We start from the raw sequence: 27,588 nt of genomic DNA on the forward strand, positions 1-27,588 counted from the left end.
TGATGAAATAAACAAGTAACAAGATATACCATCAAACCAATCACATGATATACCATCAAATCAAATTAAAAACACTACTGCAATGTTAACTCAAGTCTATTTCAGTGCATAAGAGGGTGTTTGTTTCCAAGGACTTATTGGTTTAGGGACTTAAAAAAGTCCCTATAAGTCCCATCTAAACCAAACAGGAGAGACTTATAGGGACTTAAAGTGGGCATTTAGGACTTATGAAATAAGACTCTCAAGGAGGGACTTATAGTTGTAATATGGTCTTATAGAGACTTATAAGTCCTAGGAACCAAACAAGTATGGACTTTTTAGGGACTTGGGACTTATAAGTTGGGACTAAAAAAAGTCCTAAGACTTATGAACCAAACATGGCCTAAGTTGTAGACGGAGGACAAGTGTGAAAGATACGAGTCTTGGGGTCAAGGATTTGTGTGAACCACAATTCAGTGCATAAGTTGCTGAGGTCAACACGTTACTTCCTACAAGACTTGGAGTCAATGATTAGTGTGAACCACGATTCAACACTGAAGAATTTTTCCCACTATTTGTTGTTGCATTATGTCACCAGTCACGAGTCCTTTAGCTAATTATTTGGTTCCATGTACTAACTGAAAAGCGAAAAGAGAAACATTATTTGGTTCCATATACTAAAGAAGCTTTACATGATCAAATAAACAAGGAAATACTGCCAAACAAATCATAGGGGATACCATCAAATAAAAACTCTACTGCAATCTTAACTTCAGTCCATACAGTGCATAAGTTGTAGACGTAGGAGAAATGGGGAAGATATGAGTACTAGGCATACGCCGTGGGAACCTCTTTCTAGGAATAATTCTTGTGTTAATTTTCCACACGAATGAGGAAAGAAAATAGAGGCAGAGATGGCGACAGATACTGAAGAAGAATAGTCTTCCAGCAGCAACTTCCAATCAGCTGTTGTGCGTTCACTGAGGACCTCATAACAATTGATGACACACTGCTTAAATACTCATCAACCGAGTTCCATTGTCTATTGAATCACATCCCTCAACCAAACACAACATGCAAACACTGGACAACAGAATGCCATCTTCCTCAACACCATTGTTGTACCTCTGCCTACTGCTGGTGCCGTGCCTTCTTCTCTTGGAAGAAGCACATGCGGCGCACCATGGAGGGATCTCACTGAGGTCTCAACACACGGCCCTCCTCCACTGGAAAGCTACACTTGCAAGACCACCGCCGCAGATGAGCTCTTGGCAGGAAACCACCAGCCCGTGCAACTGGACGGGCATCATGTGCGCGGCTGTTCGCCATGGCCGCCGCATGCCCTGGGTGGTGACCAACATCTCCCTGACGGGTGCTGGCATCCGTGGCCAGCTTGGTGAGCTCAACTTTTCGGCTTTTCCATTCCTCACATATATTGACCTCAGCAACAACAGTCTCCATGGTCCAATACCAGCTAATATCAGCTCTCTATCATCACTTTCTTATCTTAACCTCAACTTCAACCACCTCAAAGGACAGATTCCTTTTGAGTTTGGTAGCTTGCAGAGTCTCACCCAGCTTGAACTCTCGTTTAACAGACTCACGGGACATTTGCAAATTCTTGATCTTGGTTCAAATCATTTTTCAGGTCAAATTCCAATCTCCATAACCAATCTCACCAAGCTGAACATGCTTCTTCTCATTGAAAATCAAATAGCAGGTTCCATCCCTCCCGCAATAGGCAATCTCAATATGTTAAAGCAACTTTCTCTCTATACAAATCAAATAACGGGTTCAATACCCCCAGAACTAGGGAACCTCACTATGCTCAATGAACTTTATCTCTACACAAATGAAATCACAGGCCCAATACCTTTAGAATTGGGCAAGTTGCAGAATCTCCGAGAATTAGACTTGGCCGACAACCAAATATCTGGCTCTATTCCTGACAGCTTAGGAAACATTACCAAGCTATTACTACCACACCTTTATGAAAATCAGATAGTAGGTTCAATACCAAAATCTTTTGGGAAGTTGCAAAGCATCCAAGAACTGCATATATTTGATAACAAATTATCAGGTTCTCTTCCTCAAGAATTTGGAGATGTCATAAGCCTTGTTAAACTTGCGTTGAATAACAACTATCTTTCAGGACTTTACCAGCAAATATATGTTTAGGTGGCAGACTTCAATATCTCTTTGTCTATTCTAATATGTTCAGTGGCCCCATTCCAAGTAGTTTAAAGACTTGCACGAGTTTGGTTCGAATAGACCTTCGGTGGAACCAACTAACATGAGATATATATCAGCATTTTGGTGTGTATCCACATCTCACAAAGATGCGCTTGACATCGAATAGACTCCCTGGGCAGATCTTACCAAATCTAAGTGCATCTACCGAACTGACGGTACTGCACAACAACAACAACAACAACAACAAAGCCTTTAGTCCCAAACGAGTTGGGGTAGGCTAGAGGTGAAACCCATAAGATCTCGCAACCAACTCATGGCTCTGGCACATGGATAGCAAGCTTCCACGCACCCCTGTCCATAGCTAGCTCTTTGGTGATACTCCAATCCTTCAGGTCTCTCTTAACGGACTCCTCCCATGTCAAATTCGGTCTACCCCGCCCTCTCTTGACATTCTCCGCACGCTTTAGCCGTCCACTATGCACCGGAGCTTCTGGAGGCCTGCGCTGAATATGCCCAAACCATCTCAGACGATGTTGGACAAGCTTCTCTTCAATTGGTGCTACCCCAACTCTATCTCGTATATCATCATTCCGGACTCGATCCTTCCTCGTGTGGCCACACATCCATCTCAACATACACATCTCTGCCACACCTAACTGTTAAACATGTCGCCTTTTAGTCGGCCAACACTCAGCGCCATACAACATTGCGGGTCGAACCGCCGTCCTGTAGAACTTGCCTTTTAGCTTTTGTGGCACTCTCTTGTCACAGAGAATGCCAGAAGCTTGGCGCCACTTCATCCATCCGGCTTTGATTCGATGGTTCACATCTTTATCAATACCCCCATCCTCCTGCAGCATTGACCCCAAATACCGAAAGGTGTCCTTCTGAGGTACCACCTGGCCATCAAGGCTAACCTCCTCCTCACACCTAGTAGTACTGAAACCGCACATCATGTACTCGATTTTAGTTCTACTAAGCCTAAACCCTTTCGATTCTAAGGTTTGTCTCCATAACTCTAACTTCCTATTTACCCCCGTCCGACTATCGTCAACTAGCACCACATCATCCGCAAAGAGCATACACCATGGGATATCTCCTTGTATATCCCTTGTGACCTCATCCATCACCAATGCAAAAAGATAAGGGCTCAAAGCTGACCCCTGATGCAGTCCTATCTTAATCGGGAAGTCATCAGTGTCGACATCACTTGTCCGAACACTTGTCACAACATCATCGTACATGTCCTTGATGAGGGTAATGTACTTTGCTGGGACTTTGTATTTCTCCAAGGCTAACCACATGACATTCCGCGGTATCTTATCACAGGCCTTCTCCAAGTCAATGAACACCATATGCAAGTCCTTCTTTTGCTCCCTATATCTCTCCATAAGTTGTCGTACCAAGAAAATGGCTTCCATGGTCGACCTCCCAGGCATGAAACCAAACTGATTTTTGGTCACGCTTGTCATTCTTCTTAAGCGGTGCTCAATGACTCTCTCCCATAGCTTCATTGTATGGCTCATCAGCTTAATTCCACGGTAATTAGTACAACTCTGAACATCCCCCTTGTTCTTGAAGATTGGTACTAATATACTCCGTCTCCATTCTTCTGGCATCTTGTTTGCCCGAAAAATGAGGTTGAAAAGCTTGGTTAGCCATACTATCGCTATGTCCCCGAGACCTTTCCACACCTCAATGGGGATACAATCAGGGCCCATCGCCTTGCCTCCTTTCATCCTTTTTAAAGCCTCCTTGACCTCAGACTCCTGGATTCGTCGCACAAAACACATGCTGGTCTCATCAAAGGAGTCGTCCAGTTCAATGGTAGAACTCTCATTCTCCCCATTGAACAGCTTGTCAAAGTACTCCCGCCATCTATGCTTAATCTCCTCGCCCTTCACCAAGAGTTGGCCTGCTCCGTCCTTGATGCATTTGACTTGGCCAATATCCCTCGTCTTCCTCTCTCGGATCTTGGCCATCTTATAGATGTCCCTTTCACCTTCCTTCATGCCTAACCGTTGGTAGAGGTCCTCATATGGCCGACCCCTTGCTTCACCAACAGCTCGCTTTGCGGCCTTCTTCGCCATCTTGTACTTCTCTATGTTGTCTGCACTCCTATCCAGGTATAGGCGTTTGAAGCAATCTTTCTTCTCTTTAATCGCCTTCTGGACATCATCATTCCACCACCAGGTATCCTTATCTTCGCTTCTCCTTCCCCTGGACACTCCAAGCTCCTCCGAGGCCACCTTACGAATGCAAGTCGCCATCTTCGTCCACACATTGTCCGCATCTCCTCCTTCCTCCCAAGGGCCCTCCTTAATGACCCTCTCCTTGAACGCTAGAGCTACCTCCCCCTTGAGCTTCCACCACTTCGTTCTAGCGACTTTGGCATGCTTATCCCGCTGGACACGAATCCGAAAGCGGAAGTCAGCAACCACCAGCTTATGCTGGGGTACAACACTCTCTCCAGGTATCACCTTACAGTCTAGGCACGCACGCCTATCTTCTCTTCTCGAGAGGATGAAATCAATCTGGCTAGAGTGTTGGCCACTACTAAAAGTCACCAGAGGTGATTCTCTCTTTCTAAAGAGGGTGTTAGCTACAATCATGTTGTAGGCTAGAGCAAAACTTAAGACATCTTCTCCTTCTTGATTCCTGATGCCATAGCCAAAGCCCCCGTGCGCCCCTTCAAACCCTGTGTTAGATGTACCCACGTGGCCATTGAGGTCTCCTCCTATGAAGAGCTTCTCACCAATCGGTACACTCCTAACCATGTCTTCCAGGCCTTCCCAGAACTCCCTCTTGGTGTTCTCATTATGGCCTACTTGCGGGGCATACGCGCTGATAACATTGAGAACCAAGTCCTCAACTACCAGCTTGACCAGGATAATCCGGTCCCCACGTCTCTTGACGTCTACCACTCCATACTTGAGGCTCTTGTTGATCAAGATGCCTACGCCATTTCTGTTTGCAGCCGTCCCTGTGTACCACAGCTTGAAGCCGGTATCCTCCACCTCCTTCGCCTTCTGTCCTCTCCATTTGGTTTCTTGGACGCAAAGAATATCAACACCTCTCCTCACCGTTGCATCAACTAGGCTTGGCTAGCTTCCTTACCCTTCGCACTCGTCGAGTCAAATGCGAAGACCCTTGCCCATTTTCCACTACATCCGGGCGCCGATGTAGCGCGCCACTAAGGATGCGACGACCCGATCCTCGCTCACTTGCCACCGTATCCGGATCAAGATACAGATACGGTGGCAAGTGAGCGAGGATCGGTACTGATGGTACTGCACCTAGCACATAATATGATCACGGGTTCCATACCTCCAATCCTTTCTAAATTGTCCGACCTAGTAGAGCTGAGACTCGATTGTAATCATCTCAGCGGTGAGATTCCGCCAGAAATCTGCACTTTAACTAATCTATATAAACTAACCTTTTCATCGAACCAATTATCTGGATCCATACCTACAGAGATAGAAAAGCTCAGCAATCTCGGATACCTTGATATATCTGGGAACAGACTGAGTGGATCAATACCTGAGGAACTAGGGGCCTGCATGAAACTACAGTCCTTGAAGATAAACGACAATAACTTCAGTGGGAGTTTGCCTGGAGCGATTGGAAATTTAGCAGGCCTGCAGATCATGTTAGATGTGAGCAACAATAACCTCAGTGGTGTGTTGCCACAGCAACTTGGGAAGTTGGAGATGCTAGAATTTCTGAATTTATCGCATAATCAGTTCAATAGCAGCATTCCATCCTCCTTTGCAAGCATGGTGAGCCTTTAAACACTCGATGTGTCCGACAACGACTTGGAAGGACCGGTCCCAACAACACGGCTACTCCAAAATGCTTCAGCAAGTTGGTTTCTTCCCAATAAAGGTCTGTGTGGTAACCTCTCTGGCCTGCCACCTTGTTATTCAATTCCAATAGCTAGTCACCATAAACGGAAGACATTTGGTTTTCTTTTGCCAATTGTTCTTGTGGTGGGTTTCGGCATTGTTGCCGCAATTGTTGTCATAGTAATGCTTAGTCGTAAAAAGAGAAAACCACAAGAAAGTGTTACTGCTGAAGCAAGGGACCTATTCTCTGTTTGGAATTTCGATGGAAGATTGGCATTTGACGATATTGTAAGGGCAACAGAAGACTTCGACGATAAGTACATCATTGGAACAGGTGGATATGGCAAGGTCTATAAAGCACAACTCCAAGATGGGAAGCTAGTTGCTGTGAAGAAGCTTCATCAGACTGAAGAGGAGCTGGATGACGAAAGAAGATTTTGCAATGAAATGGAGATCTTATCACAGATCCGACAACGAAGCATTGTAAAAATGTATGGATTCTGCTCCCATCCAGCGTATAAATTTCTTTGTACTTGTTTTATTTATGCTAATACAAAAAGTGTTGCAACACTTAGTTGTACCTCCATATAATTAATGATATTGGGATTGGTTTGTGCAGCGTGTAATATGTTGTTGTTGTTGGGTAGCACATTCCTCTACAAGAAAGATTGACTATACCTTGTCTCCATTTCCACTTATATTTCCACTTGTATGTGTGTGATTGATTGATTAGATTGGGGCAAATAGGAAAGCATGCGAGGGAGGCTTAGCTTTTTTTTTTTTGCGAGGGAGGCTTAGCTTAGGAGGGACGCTTCTTCTCCCTCTCCGTACGCCATTTTTTCCAATCCAAAGAGATAGAGAGAGAGAGAGGGGAGAGGGAGTGGTTGGGTTTAGCGGGCGGGCTAGGGTTTCCCCATTCCCCATCCCCATCCCCACGCCGCCGCCGCCCGCGATGATCGGCGACGACGACCACCCCGCCACCCCGCCGCCCTCTCCGCCACCGCCGACGATCGCGCCAGCTCCGTCCCCGAGCCTCGGCCTCGGGAGGCGCCTGCTCGGCTCCATCCGGGCCCTCTCCTCCGCCATCGCCTTGCCCACCACTCCCGCCGCCGCCGCCGCCTCCTCCTCCTCCTCCTCCTCGCCCAGCCTAGGACTCAGCCTCCTGCTCCACCTCAAGCCAGACCTCCACCTCCACCTCCACGACCCACCGCCACCCCCGCCCTCAACCCCCGCCTCCGCCTCCGCCTCCCGCCTCCGCCTCTGCCTCCACCAGGACCAGGACCAGGACCAGGACCGCCACCACCACCACCACGTTCCCAGGGCCAAGAGGGCTCTCCACCTTCCTCAACCCCCCACGCCATCGCCATCCCGACCTCCTTCCGCTGCCGTGGAGCACCACCAGGACCAGGACCAGGTCCAGGAGGAGCCCTGCGGTGGCCTGTTGGATGAAGCCGCCCTCCACCCCCACCTCCACCTCCACCAGGACCAGGACCAGGAGGGCCTCAACCTCCTGGAGCAACACAAGGACGATGCTGCTGCTAAGGATGATCACGAGGAGGAGGTGGAGCAAGGGGATGCAACCATAGATGATGATAATGCTGTCAAACATCATCATCATGAGGTGGTGGAGCAAAGTGTAATACATGATGCCGTTGCTCTTGCTGTTGCTCTTGATGATGATCAGGACAAGAAGCCACTTATTGAGCAATGTACTAGTACCACCTCTTCCTCTTGTCAACAACTAACAACAGCCATGGAGAATGATGATGATGCTCTTGTGCAAGTTCAAGATGCCACCCACCCAAGGGATCAAGACATTGCTGCTGAGGGACAAGAGACACCGGAAGCTCATCAGCTGGGATCAACTGAGAATGCTGATGCTCTTGTGCAAGTTCAAGAGGAAGGTGCCACTGCTGTAGATGACCATGACAAGGCAGTGGACCAATGCATCACTTATGATGACTTGGGAACAACCATGGAGGACGATGTTGCTAAGGATGATCAGGAGGTGGCGGAGCAAGGTGTCATTGACCAAGGGTATGCACCCATGGATGGTGATAATTCTGTCAAACATCACGAGGTGCTGCTGCTAAGTGCCGCGCAAGGAACGCGCCCTACCACTCATGACATTGCTGCTGCCGAGGATCAAGGAAAGAATGTGGAGCAATGTACCACTTATTATGACCTGGGAACAACCATGAAGAGTGATGATGATGTGGACGATAATGCTACTGTTGAAGAACAAGAGGTGCTGGAGGAGCAAGGTGTTGTCGATTTAACCATGGATGATGATGATTCTGTCCAAGATCACAAGGTGTTGCAGCAAGGTATCATTGACGGAACCGATGACATTGCTGTTGAGAAGCAAGAGAAAGTGCTGGAGCAATGTTCAAGAGCAACCAAGGATGAGTACACTGTCAAAGAAAAGGAGATGGTGGTGGAGCAAGGTGTCATTGACCCAAGGTACATGGATCTTGCCACGGAAGATCAGGTTAAGTTGTCGATCGTAGACGACCAGGGTACAGTGCCCATGGATGATATTGTGGTGAAAGACCATGATAAGGCGGTGGCGCAATATGCCAGCGATGCAATAGTAACAATCAAGGATGAGAGTCCTGTGGAGGAACATGATACGGTGGGGAATCAAGGTGTCATCGACAAAAATGGCAGAACCAAGGATGATATTGATGTGGAGGGACATGGCTATCTGAAGGAACAGGTCATCGTCGATAACTGGGGTACATCCAGTGATGCTACTGCTTTGGAAGGTCAGAAGAATGAGGCTGAGCCACGCATCGGTGATGCACAGATAGCAGGCAAGGACATGGATGGTGTTCATGCTGAGGGGAACATGATGGAGCAAAAGACCGGCGATAAACAGGGAGCAACACAGTCTGATTTCACTGTTGATAAGCACAAGGATGTAGTGGAGCGTGTCCGCCATGAGTGGGGTGCACCTGAGGATGATCGTGCTATAGACACGGCAGCTTATCAAGGTACCGGAGATTGGGGTATAGTTAGCGAGGAGAAGGTTAAGCTGCCTGAGGATGATCGTGCTATGGACATGGCAGCTTATCAAGGTACCGGAGATTGGGGTACAGCTAGCAAGGAGAAGTATAAGTTGCCTGCTAGAAGATATCCACAAAAGCCCAGAAAACTTAACTGCCCCTCTTACATGTCAAAAGGGACCTGCACATACGGGCCCTCATGCCACTTCAATCACCCACCGGTAAAATCTGCGTCACTTTACTATCATATTATGTATTACTTTAAACTTTTTTTGGCAAGAAAACTTTGTTGGTTTCCGTACTTCGTTGAATGCTGCAATTTTGCTTAGCACAATAGGTTGTGTAAATTATCGCTGTCATATCCATGCCATTTGTCATGCAACTGTGTAGGTAGTATTGGGATCTATATTTCAATGCATTAAGCTCACACCTGCAGTCCCTGCTGTATGCTTCTACATATATGTTCATATGCATGGCCTTTTCTGTATAAAAATGTAGTCTCTCGCATCCTTTCTAGTCCCTAGATAAGCAAGAGATGATGTAGCATTTTAAAAGTTTTATGTGCTGATAATTGTAGTGGACGTTTGAAAGCCTGATCAATATGTACCTCATTCACTACTTTGTTCATGAGCTATTTAGTAACTTATCATCCTCCTTTTTGATGATGTTGTCACTGCAGCAGCTTAAATCTAGGTCAGATGAATCATGGCGTCCCTCTGAAAGAAGAAACCATGGCGCTGCAGAAATTCTGGAACTGAACCGCCTTGGCCTTCCCATTCGAGAAGTATGCCTATGCTATCTTTTCATCTGTTGGAGTTGGTACTTATGATTTATATGGAAAATGTTGAAACTGAATGGTAGTCTAAATTACTTTTCAGGGAGCAAGAAACTGTGACTACTATATGCGAACTGGTGCTTGCAGATATGGCAAAAACTGCCATTTTAACCATCCAGACCATGTCATTGATGCTCAGTTCAATCCACCAACAGGGTGGGAGGATAATGCTTTGCAGCAAATGGAGAAATCTTCTGACCGTACATTAGATGAGACATCACACATGAAGAAATCTTCCGATGATGCGACCTTAGATAACAGATCACACATGAAGAAATCTTCCGATGATGCGACCTTCGATGACAGATCACACTTGAAGAAACCTTCTGATGGTGCGACCTTAGATGACAGATCACACTTGAAGAAACCTTCTGATGGTGCGATCGTAGATGACACATCATACTCAAAGAAGTCTTCTGACCATGACAACTCATCTAGCTCTGGTGTCCTGCCACCAAGCATATTTAGAATGCTTCTACCTCCCCAAAAAGTACTGCCTGGTACGGAAGGAAAGGCGAAAAAGGTACGTGCTGTTTCTTCCCTATATTATGCGATGTTTTGATCTTCATTTGCACACATCTCTTGGATACTGCTACTTTGTGACACTGCACTGTGCTTTCCTAGATTTTGACTGCTCTGTGCCTTTTTTGTTAATTTCCTTAACGTATCTGCTTCATGCAGAAGTCAGGCTGGTCATCAGACGATTCCGATGGTTGCTGTTCAGCAGATAGTTCAGATGGACCTTTGTGCAAGCAAGGGGGGCACGTGGATTACCCTGAGAGGCCTGGCAGACCAGAATATCACCACCCAAAACAGTCAAAAGACAAAGAAGAGGTAAACTATCCTGAGAGGCCTGGCAAACCAGATTGCCCCTTCTACATGAGATTTGGTGATTGTAAATTTGCATCAGCATGCAACTATCACCACCCAAAAGACAAATACCCAGCTGGGAGACCTGATGAACCAGAATGCCCATTCCTTATGAAGCGTGGGTACTGTAAACTTAGGGCACAATGTAAGTTTTATCACCCTGAGGCTTCAAATCCTACCATGCAGAGCCCAACAGATGCAAAAAGATCTGTTACCACTGATGAACATCATCCATCTACAAGAATCACATTACAAGACTATATGCTTCCCCAGCAACCGCAGTATCCTGAGAGACCTGGTCAGCCAGAGTGCCGGTACTACTTGCAGTTTGGGAAATGCAAATATCTGTCTGCTTGTATATTTCACCATCCAAAAGATAGACTTGCAGCTCACTCTGATCAGATTGGACCTGGCATGCCAGATTGTCCTTTCTATATGAAAACTGGGAAATGTCAATTTGGATCAGCATGTGAATTTCGTCATCCCAAAGATATACATTCAAGTTCAACTACAGAGGTATATTCTATTATCAGTGGTCGATGTTCAAGTAAACACTGTTGATTCAATCATAACTAGTTTGCAATTGTTCCTTTTTCTCTGGCTGTTCCCTGTTGCATTTTTAGGCATGCCATTAAGTATAGTAAATGGTACTGGTCAGCTCAGTCCTGTGTAATGGGAACCGGGGAAGAAAACTATGTTTGCTTCTCTACTGGATAGAGATCTTTACTAGCATTGACATTTATGCAAATGAAAACTGAATAAATCGTGTGTTTGAGAATTCTTGTCCAATTTACAGTGGGAGTGTTACTATTTCTATACGCTTGTTTACTACCTCATTGTATGAATGAAGTCTGTTTAGAACCTTTTCCGTTCCTATTGCACATCTGCACTACGAATGTTTGAAGTATTCACACGACACAAAGATGGTCACTGAAAAAAAATGACGGTGTGGACTATGGAGCGCTAGGAGTAGTAAATATTGGTTGTCTGTGTAGTAGCAAGCAATTTCTTTCATCTACAATCTCAAGTGCAATGCAGGGTGCTCTTTGACTTTCATACAATGTTGATCGTGGTCTTGTTGAATTTTCTTCATTTCTCAGAAGTAGGAATATATCATGTCACCCAGTTGAAACAAAATAGTTATGGTTATCTGTGTAATAGCAAACAAATTTTTTTTATCTACAATCTCAAGTGCAATGCAGGGTGCTCTTTGACTTTCATACAATGTTGATCGTGGTCTTGTTGAATTTTCTTCATTTCTCAGAAGTAGAAATATATCATGTCACCCAGTTGAAACAAAATAGTTATGGTTATCTGTGTAATAGCAAACAATTTTTTTTATCTACAATCTCAAGTGCAATGCAGGGTGCTCTTTGACCTTGTATTGCTACAATACTGATCGCGACCTTGTTAGATTTTTTTTCATTTCTCAGAACCAGAGATATGTTGGGTCACCCGACTGAAACGAAGTAGATGCTCAATTCAGTTGTTCCTCCCTGATTTCTTACCCATGGTGCTCATGGATGTTATGCTGTTTCAGGAAGCATTTGGTGAGAGAACTGGCTCGGGGGCGTACGATAGTTTGACAAGGTCAGATAATGGTGTGGAGCAACAAGAAGAGAGCATCATGTATCCTGAGAGGCCCGGTGAACCTGAGTGTAACCACTACATGAGGCAGGGCTACTGTAAGTTCCAGATGAACTGCAAGTACCATCATCCAGGAGACCGGCTGTCTAAGAAACAGTATGTATGTATGTAAGACTCGTATAAATTTTTAGAAAAAGCTCGATTCCGCTGCCTTTAGATGATGTTGATGATGATGTGTGCGAGTGTTGTTTCAATTGCAGTGAAGTCATCCGCACCGACCACTTGAGCAAAGCAGGGACACGCTGGTTACCGCACGAATGCTACCAACGGAAAGGTATACCTCTTGTGCAGTGATCTTGCCGATAGGAGTTGCTATTGCTTTGCAATTCTCCTAAAACAGCTTCCCCTTGATGTGGCCGACTTAACTTGGTGCCTATTTGTTTTGTTTTGCAGCATTGTCTTGATGTGTCGCCAGGTGTTGTTAGAGCAGGCTGTCTGGCTCAAGTGTGAGTGTGTCTGACGACTGAAGAGAGAGGAGTAGGAGGATTCTGATGAACGAACCAAAGCTTGGAGTCATCGTTTTTCTGGGGGTCTATGAGCGAGTAGTTGCTAGTTATGTCCGTTTTGAGCGCGCTTGAGCTGTGTTGGTGAAAGGCACTCCCTCCCTCCCTCCATTTGCTATCGATTATGCGCTTGCGACATACTCTATTTGTGTGGACAAGGCCAGGCCAGGCAATCATGAATTTGCAAACTGTAATCTTGGCATGACTCTCTAAGTGAATGCTGTCTAGCTAGCATGATAGCAAGGTGTATCATGAATGAACACCGATGATATGATATGAGATTACTACTTAATTAGCATGATGATGCACTCATTTTAGTTTGACACTTTTAAGGAAGCTTAGCTTTCTTGGATCATTTCATGCATTATTGTTATTGTGCTGCTGCTGCTTTTTTTTTCTCCTTTTGTAGAGAAGAGAAGAAAGATGAATGCAATAATAATAGGTGTCGTGATTATTACGTATTGATTAGTTATTAGTGTCTACTGCTAGTACAAGTGCTGCTGCTGCTGCTGCTGCTAGTTAAGATGGATGAAACAGCCAAGCGCAGGCTCAGCTGCCTGGCCTGGCCATAATGTTGTATCTAGACTAGAAGGTTTCATCATCAGTGCTAGTTTCTTCCGAGGAACAAAATCAGTGCAAAGGAGAAGAAGCTAAATGTTGATGAAACCAAGTTTGTTCCAGATCATCAACTCTTGTGATGGTGATATGCTGGGAATTACTAGCATCGATGCCGAATTCCTCGCAAGGTGGGGTGGATGGGGATTTGCAATTTGACATGCTTCTTAACATTTTTCTGTTTTAAGGTTGCGGGATTTCAGCATTCAATTCTGTGCAAACATGGACGTCAATCCCCAAGTCGTATGGTCCAAGACTTGGTGGCCAACAACATTGCTGTGCGCTCAGGTTAATGGAAGAATAAAGATGCTCCATGTCAAAAATAAATAAAAAAGTTCCATAACTTTGGAGAAGAAATAATGTGATTCATTCATTCATGTTTATAAGGAAAGACAAGCCCATTGCCATGCATCCTCCTCTTCAAGTCAAGTAGTTAATACATGCAAGTCTGATTTGATGAACCAGCAACACTCAACATTCCATACATACATACACCACCAATCTCAGTCTATCAAACCAACATGGCATTGTCTTTTGTTTTGTGAAAAAGAAATACCAAAAGAAGCAAACCAACCACAGATTTTTTTAGCAACGACACAATGCTAGCTTCCAACCCAAAATGCGACACTCCCTCTTCTCCTCTTCAGCTGCTCCACACAGTAAAAACTCCATTTCAGAATCATTCTACTATATATATCAGCCACAAACAAAAAAGGAACAAGATGACAATAATAATAATAATATGACCAAAGATGACTCAGTTTCTTCCCACACAAGACAGGATGGTCTATCCATCCTAAGTAAGTAACCCATCTCTTTTTCGAAAAGGAAAAGTGTACTAAAATTGAAGAGCTAATATTTCCATTTGATCAACTAGTACCAGCTTCCTCAGTAATCTGCATAAATCTGAACCCAGAGTTTGCATTTCAGAAAGTGACAACCATGTGTTGAGTTTATTTATGCCTTACAAAGATTTTGTTTGTTTGTTTTTTGTTTCCATTCTAGTAGAATTCCACAAGTGCTATACCGATTTAAAAGAACATCCTCATCGATTTTAACAGTTCAAATGAATCCTTTTTGTTTACCGATAACAGTGCGTGCATGCTGTTCCACTGTAACATGACAAAACAAATACTGATCAAACCATTGATATTTGTCTATATTGGATATTTGTCTATATTTGTCTAAATTCAGCTAACTATACAACAATTAAAACATTGCTTGAAACGTTCATTCCACAGCACGAAAAATATTGATTCAGTGCATGGGTCATCTAATTACTGCAGCAAAATATTAACATAGATTTCATCATGTCCCTCAGTGAGGTTATGTTTATCTTCAAAACATACACCTACTATATAATAACTTGATAAGAAGCTCCTTTATCATACAGGCTATATAGGGTAAGCATTTCTGTTGAGTAGTCATTTAATCAGTGTCTACTTTTCTCTACGAATAAATAAATATAATAATGTATATGCATTTTATTGTCTTGGGAACACAGTGGCCACAGTTGGAAGTTTATCTTCAAAATGACATAACATTTCCAGGGGCATAACCCGGATGGCTAGCTAGGATGAGCTGATGCAACAACACAAAGTAACCCAGCGAATAAATGGTACTAGGAAGGTTTGTTTACCTGTAGCCATACAGTTTGGCTGCCCTACTGTTGGGCATTTTGCGCACTGCGATCCTCGGCCGCCTTCTTTTCTCCAATGCCATCTCCCATGCCCTCTGTTCTGCGTCCGTCCATTCAATTGGATCATTCCAGTGGCTACTTCCTCCCCCTTTGCACACACTGTCAGTCCATGGCTCCTTTTCCTCAAGTTGCATTTGTGAACAAGGATCACCAACATGGTTGAGTTGCTCAACACAAGGTGCATCTTGCTTGGTGTTTGCAGCATTGCACATGTTGTTCCCAGGTATGCCTATGCTGCTGCATGGTTCCTTGCGGCGTAAACCGAAAGCAGCAAAGGTCCTGCTTGGTGAATCATGTTGATGTTGGTGGCAAGCAGGCACACAAGGTTGAGAGGAATGTTTGCAGGTAGAGGCAACATGAAGAGCAGAGTGAGGGCGAGGCAGAGCATGGACTTGGAGTTGGAGGTGCCAGGCGCCGGTGACCCCGCGAAAAGCATCCCGGACGGCCATGGAGTCGGTGAGGAGGTACAAGGAGCCTCCCTGCTTCACCTGCGCTTTCTTGGATCATTACTTTTTTTATTTTTGGAGGAAGAGGAATAGCAGATTAGGCTAGGATGTGGGGGAAAGCACGGCGATACGGACGGACCTTGATGGATTGGACGGCGATGTGGCCGATGTGGGGGAAAGCTGCGGCGTGTTCATCGCCCACTCTTCCTGCCCAAAAGGAAAGGAAGAAATCAAATAAGAAGAAGAGAGGATTCATCTTGAGGAGAGAAAGAAAGAAAGAAAAGATACTAGTACGCACGCTTGAGGTCGGCGACGGTGGTGGCGGAGGCGGGGAATGAGACGGCGAGGCGGGTGCCCAGGCTCGTCTCCAGGAACACCGTCGCCACCTCCATCCGTCCCCGTGCGGAAGAGGGGGAGGAGGAGGCGGAGCGGCGGCGGGCGGCGTCCGTCGTCCCGAAATGGAGCAATTCCCAAGAGCAGAGCAGGGCTTGGTTGGGCTGGGCTCACGCTTCCTCAAGTCTCCTAAAAAAAAAGCCCTTAAAAAAAAAAGAACTTGTCAAAACTCAAGCCTCGGTCGCCCAAAGGCACTATAACCATCACGAGTCAGACGAACAAAACACTTTGATGCAATTGTGAGTAGATAAGCGGCCGATACTTGCCGCCATACAGGATGGTGACATGTAGCATGTTGAATCCCATTCCGTCTTGCGTCATTTCGCTATGTGAAAATCCCATGGAGTAGGAAATGCCTCATAAAAATCTAGACATGGACAGTCCAACTCAAAATCAGACTTGGTCGGGTTCAGGCCTCATTTTATTACCGTCCTCATATTCCATCACAAAATACCCCTCAATTATGGAATAGAAGACATGAGAGACCTGAAATCAGCAGCCCACTAAACGGCTCACCGGCCTCCCCCGACCCACCCAATCTACCAAACACACAACCGCACTCGGCACTCGCTCCCCTCATAGTCCCATCTCTCTCCCTTGTTATAACCTAGACGACATCTTCCCCTAAAAACACCAAGGCCCAAGATCCACCGACCTCGAGGCCGTAGGCCAAGGCTCGTCGCTATCTTCTTCTCCCTCGAAGCCAGAACCACACTGACGTGTCCCTCTGCTCGTCTGGACGGAGCCACCGACGCCTCCCTTTATCTCCACCCTTTCCATGTCTGCACCGAGCAGCCGACAACGACGACTTTCCGGTATGCAGTGATCTCATCATTTGTCATATGTGATAAAGTATGGCCGGTGTCTGGATATGTGTTTGGTGATAAACTATGATAGATGGTGATGCTATTTTGTGATAAACCATGATGAATTTTGCGATGATCTAAGACTCTTTTTCATTCAAATGTTTTGTCAACTTCTGGTGTGCTAGGGATGACAATTCCACTAAAGAGTAGTCTGGCTACTTCAACTCCAGCTACTCATGATGCTGCTGCTACTGCAAATGTTACCACAATTGCTGAGCGCAAGCGGGCAAGATCTGAAGAAAATGGTCTCTCTGATGTAGGTAAACTAAGTGAACAACGGACTAAAGGTGAAATGCATGCAACTATTGTTGGAGATAAAACAGCTCAACAACCACATCCACAGGTTAATCCCTCTCCTAAATCAAAGTTTGATCATGATTCTGTTAAAGTTTGTCTTTGTCTGTTTGCCTTTTAGATCCATTTTGATGAATCAATGTTGTGGGTTGATGCAGAATGCTTTTAAGGACATCATTGTAGGGTCTCATGGCAACGTAATGTCTATGTTTGTAGTGTTTATATCCATTCAATCATTTATTGCATGCAATATATTTTGAAAATTGATCATCTAGTTTGATTTCGTATGTAGGCATCGGGCCTCTTAGATAATAATATCAACTCCTTAGTTCCGCAAATGTCCGGTATTGAAATCAATGATGACAAATCTAGATTTTTGGAAAGGACCAAGTATTGCAATATCGAGGGACGGTCCAAACAAATTTCGGACCCACGGGGCAAAATAAAAAAGATACTTTATACCAAAATTTTATACTTTTTATTTTTATTCTATAAGGTGTATAATTTTATTATTTAGTTAGTTAATGAAATAATTTAGTTCGTATAGTTAACTAGTGTTCTTCGTTATCAGTTGTAATTTATGTGACTGATCACTATGTTTATGCTAAATTTGAATTGAGTTACCTTTGAATTATTTTTGTGACAATTCAAAGAATTACATAGTGCACACGTACATATTTCTATGTATGTGCGTATGTTCATGTATACTTTAGTTTCATTAAATATCATGTTAGAGGTTTCTAAAGAATAATGTCCAACTAATATCTTAATAATGATTTCTAGTGTATTATTAGGTGTGCATATTTATAGAACCTTGTAGAGTATAAATTGCATTGTTTGCAAGTGTGTTTTAAGTTAGATTTGGTAATAAATTCAACATGTGCATAGTACTTAAAATAGTCAGCGATGAACGGAAACGTATCACCGATTCAATTATGCTTATGTTTAATATTTGGTATGCTCATCCAGGCATTTGGTTACAAAAGAACGCCTGAGGAAGATCGACGGTCCACAACGATTGGACTCTCCACATTCAACACACATGATCGAGATAGTGGAGATCGTAGGCATGTCTCAAGAGATTACTGCGGTTTCTCCGGGCTTGAGCGGGTTACCCAAACTTTGGAGGGCTTTCTCAAAAAGGATGAAGTTTTGAGACACATTTTTTAGACCAAAAACGTCTAAAAGAAATGCATTCAGATGGAATTAGTTGTGGACTCATAACTAGAAGCAGAGATTTGGACAAGAAAGAATAGAGGGATAACAAGTCCGAACCTAAATTACTCGGCCAAATAAAGATCGAAACAAAACAGATAACTATGAGTGACAAGTTCATCGGACGAAACACACAATCCACTCAAGAATAACATCCTAATGAAGAACTAAAAGGAGAACATGCAGAAACAAAGATAACTAAAGTGAGTCAAAAGAGTCAAACAACTACTGAAGATGAGAACAACGAACACTAGGGCAAGGACAATTCCTCAACCAACAATTCATTCTCGGGGCACAAGATATAACATTGAATAGCCCTAAGATGTGTTTCCCTGCATGAAAGATTAGTTTGTTTTCACTACCCAGATTCCTGTGGGAGGTGGAGACCTTATTTTGTTCGACCGTGCAGGAGATGTTTTCATTCGAGAACCTTTGGAGTTTCACATTTATGAAGTGATAATGTAATCATAAGAATATGCATTGAAATTGTTTCCAGAGACATGGATGTAATGATAAGTATGCATGTACTCCTCCTGTCGATCATTTAATTGATTTTTCTTCGAGAGATAATTTCCCTGCAAGGTTAGGTTGGCAGTAATAGGGAGTCTTTCGATGATGGATTTCTCCACCCATATGTGCTTCTTAGTTGAACATGTCCTACAGTTGGTGCCAGTATGCTGAGCAAAAACCTTAACATTTTGTTGCTTGAAAAGTTTGTGATTGGTGTCAAGTGACCCATCAACATCAACAGTATTGGGACAGTCATATCCCGATAATAATGCAGGTTTGAGAGTTTTACTCTTGGCTAGGACCCAACCAGTTCGAGGATACTGCTCAGGAGTCCAGTACGAGCCATCAACATTTAGTTTTGTCTGAAATCCCAATCCTTCCCTAGGGTTCTTATGAAGAATCAACTTTTTGAGCACACCATAAAGGGTTTGGTGCCCTTTGAGGCTTTTGAGCATTCCCGTCTCAAGTAAGTTATTCAACCTAGAATTTTATCAAAAATGGCAACAAATTCGATAGAGGCATTAGTTTAAACATTAATAGAAGTTGCATTTCTTTCAGCAGTATCAGAAGTTTTAGCGGTGAAATTTGTGTTGCTGCGCTCTACACATTTTAAGCAAGGTGGGACAAATTTATCAGGAAATGTTTTTGTTTGCTCAGCGAATAGAGAAGCATTTTCCTTCATCGGTGCATCATGAGAATCCTTTAGTGACTCAAGTTCTTGATTACTTTTTAGTGACTCAAGTTATGGAGAAAGCAATAGCAACAAACTAAACGATCATCGTGCTAAGCTAACGGATGGGTCAAGTCAATCACATCATTATCTAATGATGTGATCCCATTAATCAAATGACAACTCATGTCTATGGTTAGGAAACATAACCATCATTGATTCAACGAGCTAGTCAAGTAGAGGCAAACTAGTGACACTCCGTCTGTCTATGTATTCACATAACCATCATTGTCCTTTTTGTCTTCTCCACAACCACCATTCTATTCCACCTATAGTGCTATATCCATGGCTCACGCTCATGTATTGCGTGAAGATTGATTTTTTTTTTAAAAAGTTAGGGTATGAAACAATTGCTTGGCTTGTCATCGGGGTTGTGCATGATTTAAATACTTTGTGTGGTGAAGATAGAGCATAGCCAGACTATATGATTTTGTAGGGATAACTTTCTTTGGCCATGTTATTTTGAGAAGACATAATTTCTTTGTTAGTATGCTTGAAGTATTATTATTTTTATGTCAATATAAACTTTTGTCTTGAATCTTTCGAATCTGAATATTCATATCACAATTAAGAAGATTTGCATTGAAATTATGCCAAGTAGCACTCCGCATCAAAAATTCTCTTTTTATCATTTACCTACTCGAGGACGAGCAGGAATTAAGCTTGGGGATGCCTGATACGTCTCCAACGCATCTATAATTTTTGATTGCTCCATGCTATATTATCTACTGTTTTGGACTATATTGGGCTTTATTTTCCACTTTTATATTATTTTTGGGACTAACCTATTAACTGGAGGCCCAGCCCAGAATTGCTGTTTTTTTGCCTATTTCAGTGTTTCGAAGAAACGAAATATCAAACGGAGTCCAAACGGAATGAAACCTTCGGGAACGTGATTTTCTCACCGAACATGATCCAGGAGACTTGGACCCTACGCCAAGGCATTAGAGAGGCGGTCACGAGGGTGGGGGGCGCCCCCCCCCCTAGGGCGCGCCCCTGCCTCGTGGGCCCCTCGGTGCTCCACCGACGTACTCCTTCCTCCTATATATACCTACGTACCCCCAAACGAACAGAACAAGAGCCAAAAACCTAATTCCATCACCGCAACTTTCTGTATCCACGAGATCCCATCTTGGGGCCTGTTTCGGAGCTCCACCGGAGAGGGCCATCATCACGGAGGGCTTCTACATCATCATAGCCTCTCCGATGAAGTGTGAGTAGTTTACCTCAGACCTTCGGGTCCATAGTTAGTAGCTAGTGTTGGAAATATGCCCTAGAGGCAATAATAAAAGCATTATTATTATATTTCCTTGTTCATGATAATTGTCTTTATTCATGCTATAATTGTGTTATCCGGAAATCGTAATACATGTGTGAATAATAGACACCAACATGTCCCTAGTAAGCCTCTAGTTGACTAGCTCGTTGATCAACAGATAGTCATGGTTTCCTGACTATGGACATTGGATGTCATTGATAACGGGATCACATCATTAGGAGAATGATGTGATGGACAAGACCCAATCCTAAACATAGCATAAGATCGTATAGTTCGTTTGCTAGAGTTTTCCAATGTCAAGTATCTTTTCCTTAGACCATGAGATCGTGTAACTCCCGGATACCGTAGGAGTGCTTTGGGTGTACCAAACGTCACAACGTAACTGGGTGACTATAAAGGTATACTACGGGTATCTCCGAAAGTGTCTGTTGGGTTGACATGGATCAAGACTGGGATTTGTCACTCCGTATGACGGAGAGGTATCACTGGGCCCACTCGGTAATGCATCATCATAATGAGCTCAAAGTGACCAAGTGTCTGGTCACGGGATCATGCATTACGGTACGAGTAAAGTGACTTGCCGGTAATGAGATTGAACGAGGTATTGGGATACCGACGATCGAATCTCGGGCAAGTAACATACCGATTGACGAAGGGAATTGTATACGGGGTTGCTTGAATCCTCGACATCGTGGTTCATCCGATGAGATCATCGAGGAGCATGTGGGAGCCAACATGGGTATCCAGATCCCGCTTTTGGTTATTGGCCGGAGAGCGATCTCGGTCATGTCTACATGTCTCCCGAACCCGTAGGGTCTACACACTTAAGGTTCGGTGACGCTAGGGTTGTAGGGATATGTATATGCAGTAACCCGAATGTTGTTCGGAGTCCCGGATGAGATCCCGGACATCACGAGGAGTTCCGGAATGGTTCGGAGGTAAAGAATTATATATAGGAAGTGCTATTTCGGGCATCGGGACAAGTTTCGGGGTCACCGGTATTGTACCGGGACCACCGGAAGGGTCCCGGGGGTCCACCGGGTGGGGCCACCTGCCCCGGGGGGCCACATGGGCTGTAGGGGGTGCGCCTTGGCCTATATGGGCCAAGGGCACCAGCCCCAAGAGGCCCATGCGCCTAGGGTTCAAGAAGGGAAGAGTCTCGGAAGGGGAAGGCACCCCCTAGGTGCCTTGGGGAGGAGGGACTCCTCCCTTGGCCGCCGCCCCCCTAGGAGATTGGATCTCCTAGGGCCGGTGCCCCCCCTTGGACTCCCTATATATAGTGGGGAAGGAGGGCCTCTCAGACCACGCCTTTGGTGCCTCCCTCTCCCTCTCCAACACATCCTCCTCCTCCATAGTGCTTGGCGAAGCCCTGCCGGAGTACTGCAGCTCCATCACCACCATGCCATCGTGCTGCTGCTGGAGCCATCTTCCTCAACCTCTCCTTCCCCCTTGCTGGATCAAGAAGGAGGAGACGTCACGCTGACCGTACGTGTGTTGAACGCGGAGGTGCCGTCCGTTCGGCGCTAGGATCTCCGGTGATTTGGATCACGTCGAGTACGCCTTCCTCATCCCCGTTCTTTGAACGCTTCCGCGCGTGATCTACAAAGGTATGTAGATGCAATCCAATCACTCGTTGCTAGATGAACTCCTAGATGGATCTTGGTGAAACCGTAGGAAATTTTTTGTTTTCTGCAACGTTCCCCAACAGCTAGATGGCTTCTTCTCTCTTTTTGGATCTCAATACAAAGTTCTCCCCCTCTCTTGTGGAGATCTATTCGATGTAATCTTCTTTTTGCGGTGTGTTTGTTGAGACTGATGAATTGTGGGTTTATGATCAAGTCTATCTATGAATAATATTTGAATCTTCTCTGAATTCTTTTATGTATGATTGGTTATCTTTGCAAGTCTCTTCGAATTATCCGTTTGGTTTGGCCAACTAGATTGGTAGTTCTTGCCATGGGAGAAGTGCTTAGCTTTGGGTTCGATCTTGCGGTGTCCTTTCCCAGTGACAGAAGGGGCAGCAAGGCACGTATTGCATCGTTGCCATCGAGGATAACAAGATGGGGTTTATTTCATATTGCATGAATTTATCTCTCTACATCATGTCATCTTGCTTAAAGCGTTGCTCTGTTTTTAACTTAATACTCTAGATGCATGCTGGATAGCGGTCGATGAGTGGAGTAATAGTAGTAGATGCAGAATCGTTTCGGTCTACTTGTCACGGACGTGATGCCTATATACATGATCATGCCTAGATATTCTCATAACTATGCTCAATTCTGTCAATTGCTCAACAGTAATTTGTTCACCCACCGTAGAATACTTATGCTCTTGAGAGAAGCCACTAGTGAAACCTATGGCCCCCAGGTCTATTCTCATCATATAAATCTCCATCACTTTAATCTTGCTTTGCTTTTTTACTTTGCCTTTTACTTTTTACTTTGCATCTCTATACCAAAAATATCAAAAATATTATATCTATCAGATCTCACTCTCGTAAGTGACCGTGAAGGGATTGACAACCCCTAATCGCGTTGTTTGCGAGTAGCTATCGTTTTGTGCAGGTACGAGGGACTTGAGCATGGCCTCCTACTGGATTGATACCTTGGTTCTCAAAAACTGAAGAAAATACTTACGCTACTCTGCTGCATCATCCCTTCCTCTTTGGGGAAATCCAACGCAAGCTCAAGAGGTAGCAGTCGTTGAGTTGAAAGATGCCGCCGACCGTTACCAGCTTTTTGAAAAAGAAAGTCGGGCGAAGGCAGCGGACCTGGAGAAGACCATGGTAGCAGCCAAGGAAGCCCGCTCTAAAATCAGAGCGACGAAGGAGGAGCTGCATCAAGCTGGAGATACCGCGGCTGGGAAGCCCTTTTTGTTGAGGATGAAGTTCGGAGATCCGAAGTATGCCCCTCTTGATCAACTATGGAGTTCTGCAGACGCATACGTGGATTTGGCAGCCAGTGCTGCTGATGCGGCCGAGTACTTCAAGGATCAAAAAGATCATGAAGTGGAAAGGCTATTCTGGTCACAGCTCCATGTTCCAGTGCGTCCGCTGCCGTTGAATGAGCGAATGGCCGAGTGGGCCGAGCTCCATAGGTTGTCCGGGCTTGCCATGAGGTCTGTTGTGGATCATCTGTGGCCGGAAGGACCAAGGCCAAATAGTTATTTTGTTTAGTGCAACAGTTCCTTGGTTCTGTGCCGCACATCGACGCTATGAAGAGGTCGATGTGCATAGAGGGTGCGCGTATGGCACTTGCCCATGTCAAGACATACTGGGCAGAGATGGAGGCCACCGCTATTGCAACCCAGAGTTCGGCCGTAGGCCGAGTATCTGCCGAGCACTACTTTGAAGAAGTCCTTGAAGGCGCTCGTTCAATAGAGGCTCAGTGCTCGAAGAATATTATGTTCTAGTGACATGTATTCCCATTGTAAAAACAATGTTTTATTGAATTGTAAAGGCTGTGTTTATACTTTTTCCTGAAAGTATTATGATGCCTCCTGTGCGGCCGTTTATGTATATATGTATATAACCTGAAAGTTTGCAGTCGTCGGCTTCAGCCCCCACGCATATAATGCGGGGGTGTTCGCAAAAAACGCGTATTCACACTTGATCCAACGTCGTGGTCCATTAAGGAGGTGGTGGTGCAGCGAACGAGACAATCAGACTATATTGCTTTAACACTTTCACTTAGCCATAGGAGTTTGACGGTGGGACTACTATATAGCCCCTGGTACCTCCGCGCTCGTCCGAATACGGTGCGCGTACATACATGACCAGGAAACGGCCCTTCGTTAATGCGGAGGAATCCCGAAGATTCCGCTAAGTCATCAAGTGGTTGACCAGTCTCGCGCTTTATCATGACAGTCAGTTTACGGCTTTCTCTACTGAGGTGCTCATCCGGATGAACCAGGGCACAATCGCAGTAGTTCTCCCGGTGCCGACTTAGCCGATAGAGCGGAATGTAAGGTAGCAAAACACGGGTGTCGGTGTCAAAACCGGCGGATCTCGGGTAGGGGGTCCCGAACTGTGCGTCTAGGCCGGATGGTAACAGGAGGCAAGGGACACGAAGTTTTACCCAGGTTCGGGCCCTCTCGATGGAGGTAAAACCCTACGTCCTGCTTGATTAATATTGATGATATGGGTAGTACAAGAGTAGATCTACCACGAGATCGGAGAGGCTAAACCCTAGAAGCTAGCCTGTGGTATGATTGTTGTTGTATATGTTGTCCTACGGACTAAAACTCTCTGGTTTATATAGACACCGGAGAGGGTTAGGGTTACACAAAGTCGGTTACAATGGTAGGAGATCTGCATATCCGTATCGCCAAGCTTGCCTTCCACGCCAAGGAAAGTCCCTTCCGGACACGGGACGAAGTCTTCAATCTCGTATCTTCATAGTCCAGGAGTCCAGCTGAAGGTATAGTCCGGCCATCCGGACACCCCCTAATCTAGGACTCTCTCAGTAGCCCTGAACCAGGCTTCAATGACGATGAGTCCGGCGCGCAAATTGTCTTCGGCATTGCAAGGCGGGTTCCTCCTCCAAGTACTTCATAGAAGATTTTGAACACAAAGATAGTGTCCGACTCTACAAAATAAGTTTCCACATATTGCCATAGAGAGAATAATATTTACACAAATCTAATCTGCTGACGTATTCTGTAGTGTGACACACCACGGCCAAGCCTTTATCCGAGTCGTTTTATTATCCCACCTCAGCGCGTCATGCAAGGCAGTTTCCTTGGCACGTCTTGTTAAAGCAGAGATCGTGTCCCCTTATTCCGGGATTCTCATCAATACGGGCGTGGGTAACCCAACCGCTTCTAGGACTCCTAGATTATAGGCAAGTCCAAACGGACACGGAGAGGACGCTTGATATTCACCCTCTTTATAAAGAGGACAAGGCTTTTATTTTTCCCTCCCGTGCTCAATCGAATCCTTCCCCCACCTCAAGCTCAAACGCTCGAAGTTCAGGTCAGGTGCTCCGAACCTTCAGTCATGTCCGGATCTAGCCTTCAAGGCCAATGGGTGCCTTCCTCCGTCACGGAAGAAGACATCAAAAAGTTGAGGGAGGCCAGATATCTGACCGCCGAGATTTTGCATCGGCTGCCTCCCCGAGGGCAGGCCATTCCCACCCCTGAACCCAACGAGAACGTCGTGTTCGTCTCCCACTTCCTCCGAGGTCTAGGCCTTGCTCTGGATCCTTTCGTCAGGGGTTTGATGTTTTATTATGGGCTAGACTTCCATGATCTAGCTCCGGACTCCTTTCTTCATATCACGACATTTATTGTCGTGTGCGAGGCCTTCCTCAGGGTTACCCCTCACTTTGGCCTATGGCTCAAGACCTTTGAAGTAAAGCCGAAGATGATCAAGGGGCAACATGCAACGTGTGGAGGTGCCTCAATACGCAAGATGACGGGAGCTCCGTGGCCCAAAGGTTCCATACCAGAGGTGTCTGAATTGTGGCAACAGGAGTGGTTCTACATCACGGCTCCTAGAAGTGCCAAGTGGGCGGCCGCCCCTGTTTTCCGCTCGGGCCCTCCACCACAACTGATGTCATGGATCAGCAGAGGTCTAAGCTGGGGTCCAGCCAAGGACATGCCTATACTACAAAGCCGCATTCGAGATCTCTTTAATGGGGATTTCAGTTTGGTTGCGGTAATACAAGTTATGATGGTTCATCAAGTCCAGCCTTGCAAACGCCGACCTCTTCGCCTGTGGGAGTTCAATCCCGAGGGACCGCGTGTCATTCAAAATTTTCTCGGCCTGACGCACGAGGAGACGTACAAGTCATTCTTCGGACCTCAGGTGGAGTGTCCAGAAATTACCGAGGACGTGGGCCTGAGTAGTAACCGCGCTGCCGAACAGGTAAGGTATCTTCCGGCCGAACACACTATCTCTCCTTTGTTTACGAATTTATTTCTGAGAGTTCGCTTTTTGACCAGGACTGGCTAGCAAAGGCGAAGTTGATTCGGTGTTCGGCCCCCCTCCCTGAGGGTTTGGAAAATCCGGTATTGGAAAAGATGCTCCAGACCGCACCTTGCCCGGAGCCCTTGAAGGAAGATACTGTGGAGGATAATACGGGCGGACGCGGGCCCCCAACGCTGCCCATTCTAACCGAGGGAGCGAGCGTCTCCATGAAGGAAGACGACCAGAAGAGGAAAAGGACTGCGCCCGGGGATTCGGAAGCCGAAGCTTCCAAACGGGAGAAGAAGTCTCCCACAGAGGGTCCTACCTTGGGGGGCGCTGTTGCCGCACAAAGTCCGCGGGGGATCAATTCTCCCGCGAGTCGTAAGTGACCCGAAATACTTTAATAGTACAGATATGCCATCTTTTTCTTCTGAGAGAATAACCACCGCATATATTTTTGCAGTTCGGGCCTTAGCCCCTCTCAAATGAGCTCGTCTTCGGGGGATCTTCCTCCAGAGATGATGGAGACCGAAATGCCTCCTCCAGACTCCTCTGCTCCAGAAGTGGGCGACCCTAAAGTGTCGTCGCGGAGGGCCTCCCTGAGTCCGATGAGGCCGGAAGATAATCCCATTGACCCCCGAAGCTCCCAGTGTCCAGCTCCCGAAGAGAGCAGCCAAAAGAGTCCGACACCGTCTAGTGTGCGATCGAATGTTCTGAGGGAGTTGGTGGGGCGAGCGGCAATCTCAGATG

The 27,588-nt window shown here is 45.5% G+C and overlaps 2 protein-coding genes and 1 pseudogene across 7 annotated transcripts; 2 read left to right on the top strand and 1 right to left on the bottom strand.

Annotated features, from left to right (window-relative positions):
- The first annotated feature begins 1,053 nt into the window (after window positions 1–1,053).
- LOC125530247 (uncharacterized) lies at window positions 1,054–6,692 on the top strand (annotated as a pseudogene).
- A 192-nt stretch (window positions 6,693–6,884) lies between these two features.
- LOC147993269 (uncharacterized) lies at window positions 6,885–13,206 on the top strand. 6 transcript variants are annotated; one of them, XM_087533981.1, is made up of 7 exons: window positions 6,885–9,249; window positions 9,711–9,812; window positions 9,907–10,386; window positions 10,545–11,249; window positions 12,274–12,488; window positions 12,581–12,654; window positions 12,774–13,206. In XM_087533981.1, the coding sequence occupies exons 1-7, from the start codon at window positions 6,973–6,975 to the stop codon at window positions 12,782–12,784; spliced, it is 3,864 nt and encodes a 1,287-aa protein (XP_087390107.1). In that variant the 5' UTR covers window positions 6,885–6,972; the 3' UTR covers window positions 12,785–13,206. The 6 variants fall into 6 exon arrangements, 5 of the variants coding, with proteins under 5 accessions (XP_087390107.1, XP_087390111.1, XP_087390104.1 ...); XR_015610157.1 differs by having other exon boundaries at window positions 6,886–9,249; window positions 9,708–9,812; window positions 12,274–12,480; XM_087533978.1 differs by having other exon boundaries at window positions 6,886–9,249; window positions 9,708–9,812.
- Window positions 13,207–13,877: 671 nt separating this feature from the next.
- LOC147993270 (uncharacterized) lies at window positions 13,878–16,130 on the bottom strand. Its single transcript, XM_087533999.1, has 4 exons — window positions 15,942–16,130; window positions 15,783–15,850; window positions 15,138–15,685; window positions 13,878–14,145 (listed from the first exon to the last, which is right to left on the bottom strand). Exons 1-4 carry the CDS (start codon window positions 16,033–16,035, stop codon window positions 14,142–14,144), a joined length of 714 nt encoding a protein of 237 aa, XP_087390125.1. The 5' UTR covers window positions 16,036–16,130; the 3' UTR covers window positions 13,878–14,141.
- Between the last annotated feature and the right edge of the window lie 11,458 nt (window positions 16,131–27,588).

Source organism: Triticum urartu, chromosome 1A, assembly GCF_056163025.1.
Source record: "Triticum urartu cultivar PI428250 chromosome 1A, HENAU_Tu73, whole genome shotgun sequence".
In the NCBI taxonomy this organism is placed as follows: domain Eukaryota; kingdom Viridiplantae; phylum Streptophyta; class Magnoliopsida; order Poales; family Poaceae; genus Triticum; species Triticum urartu.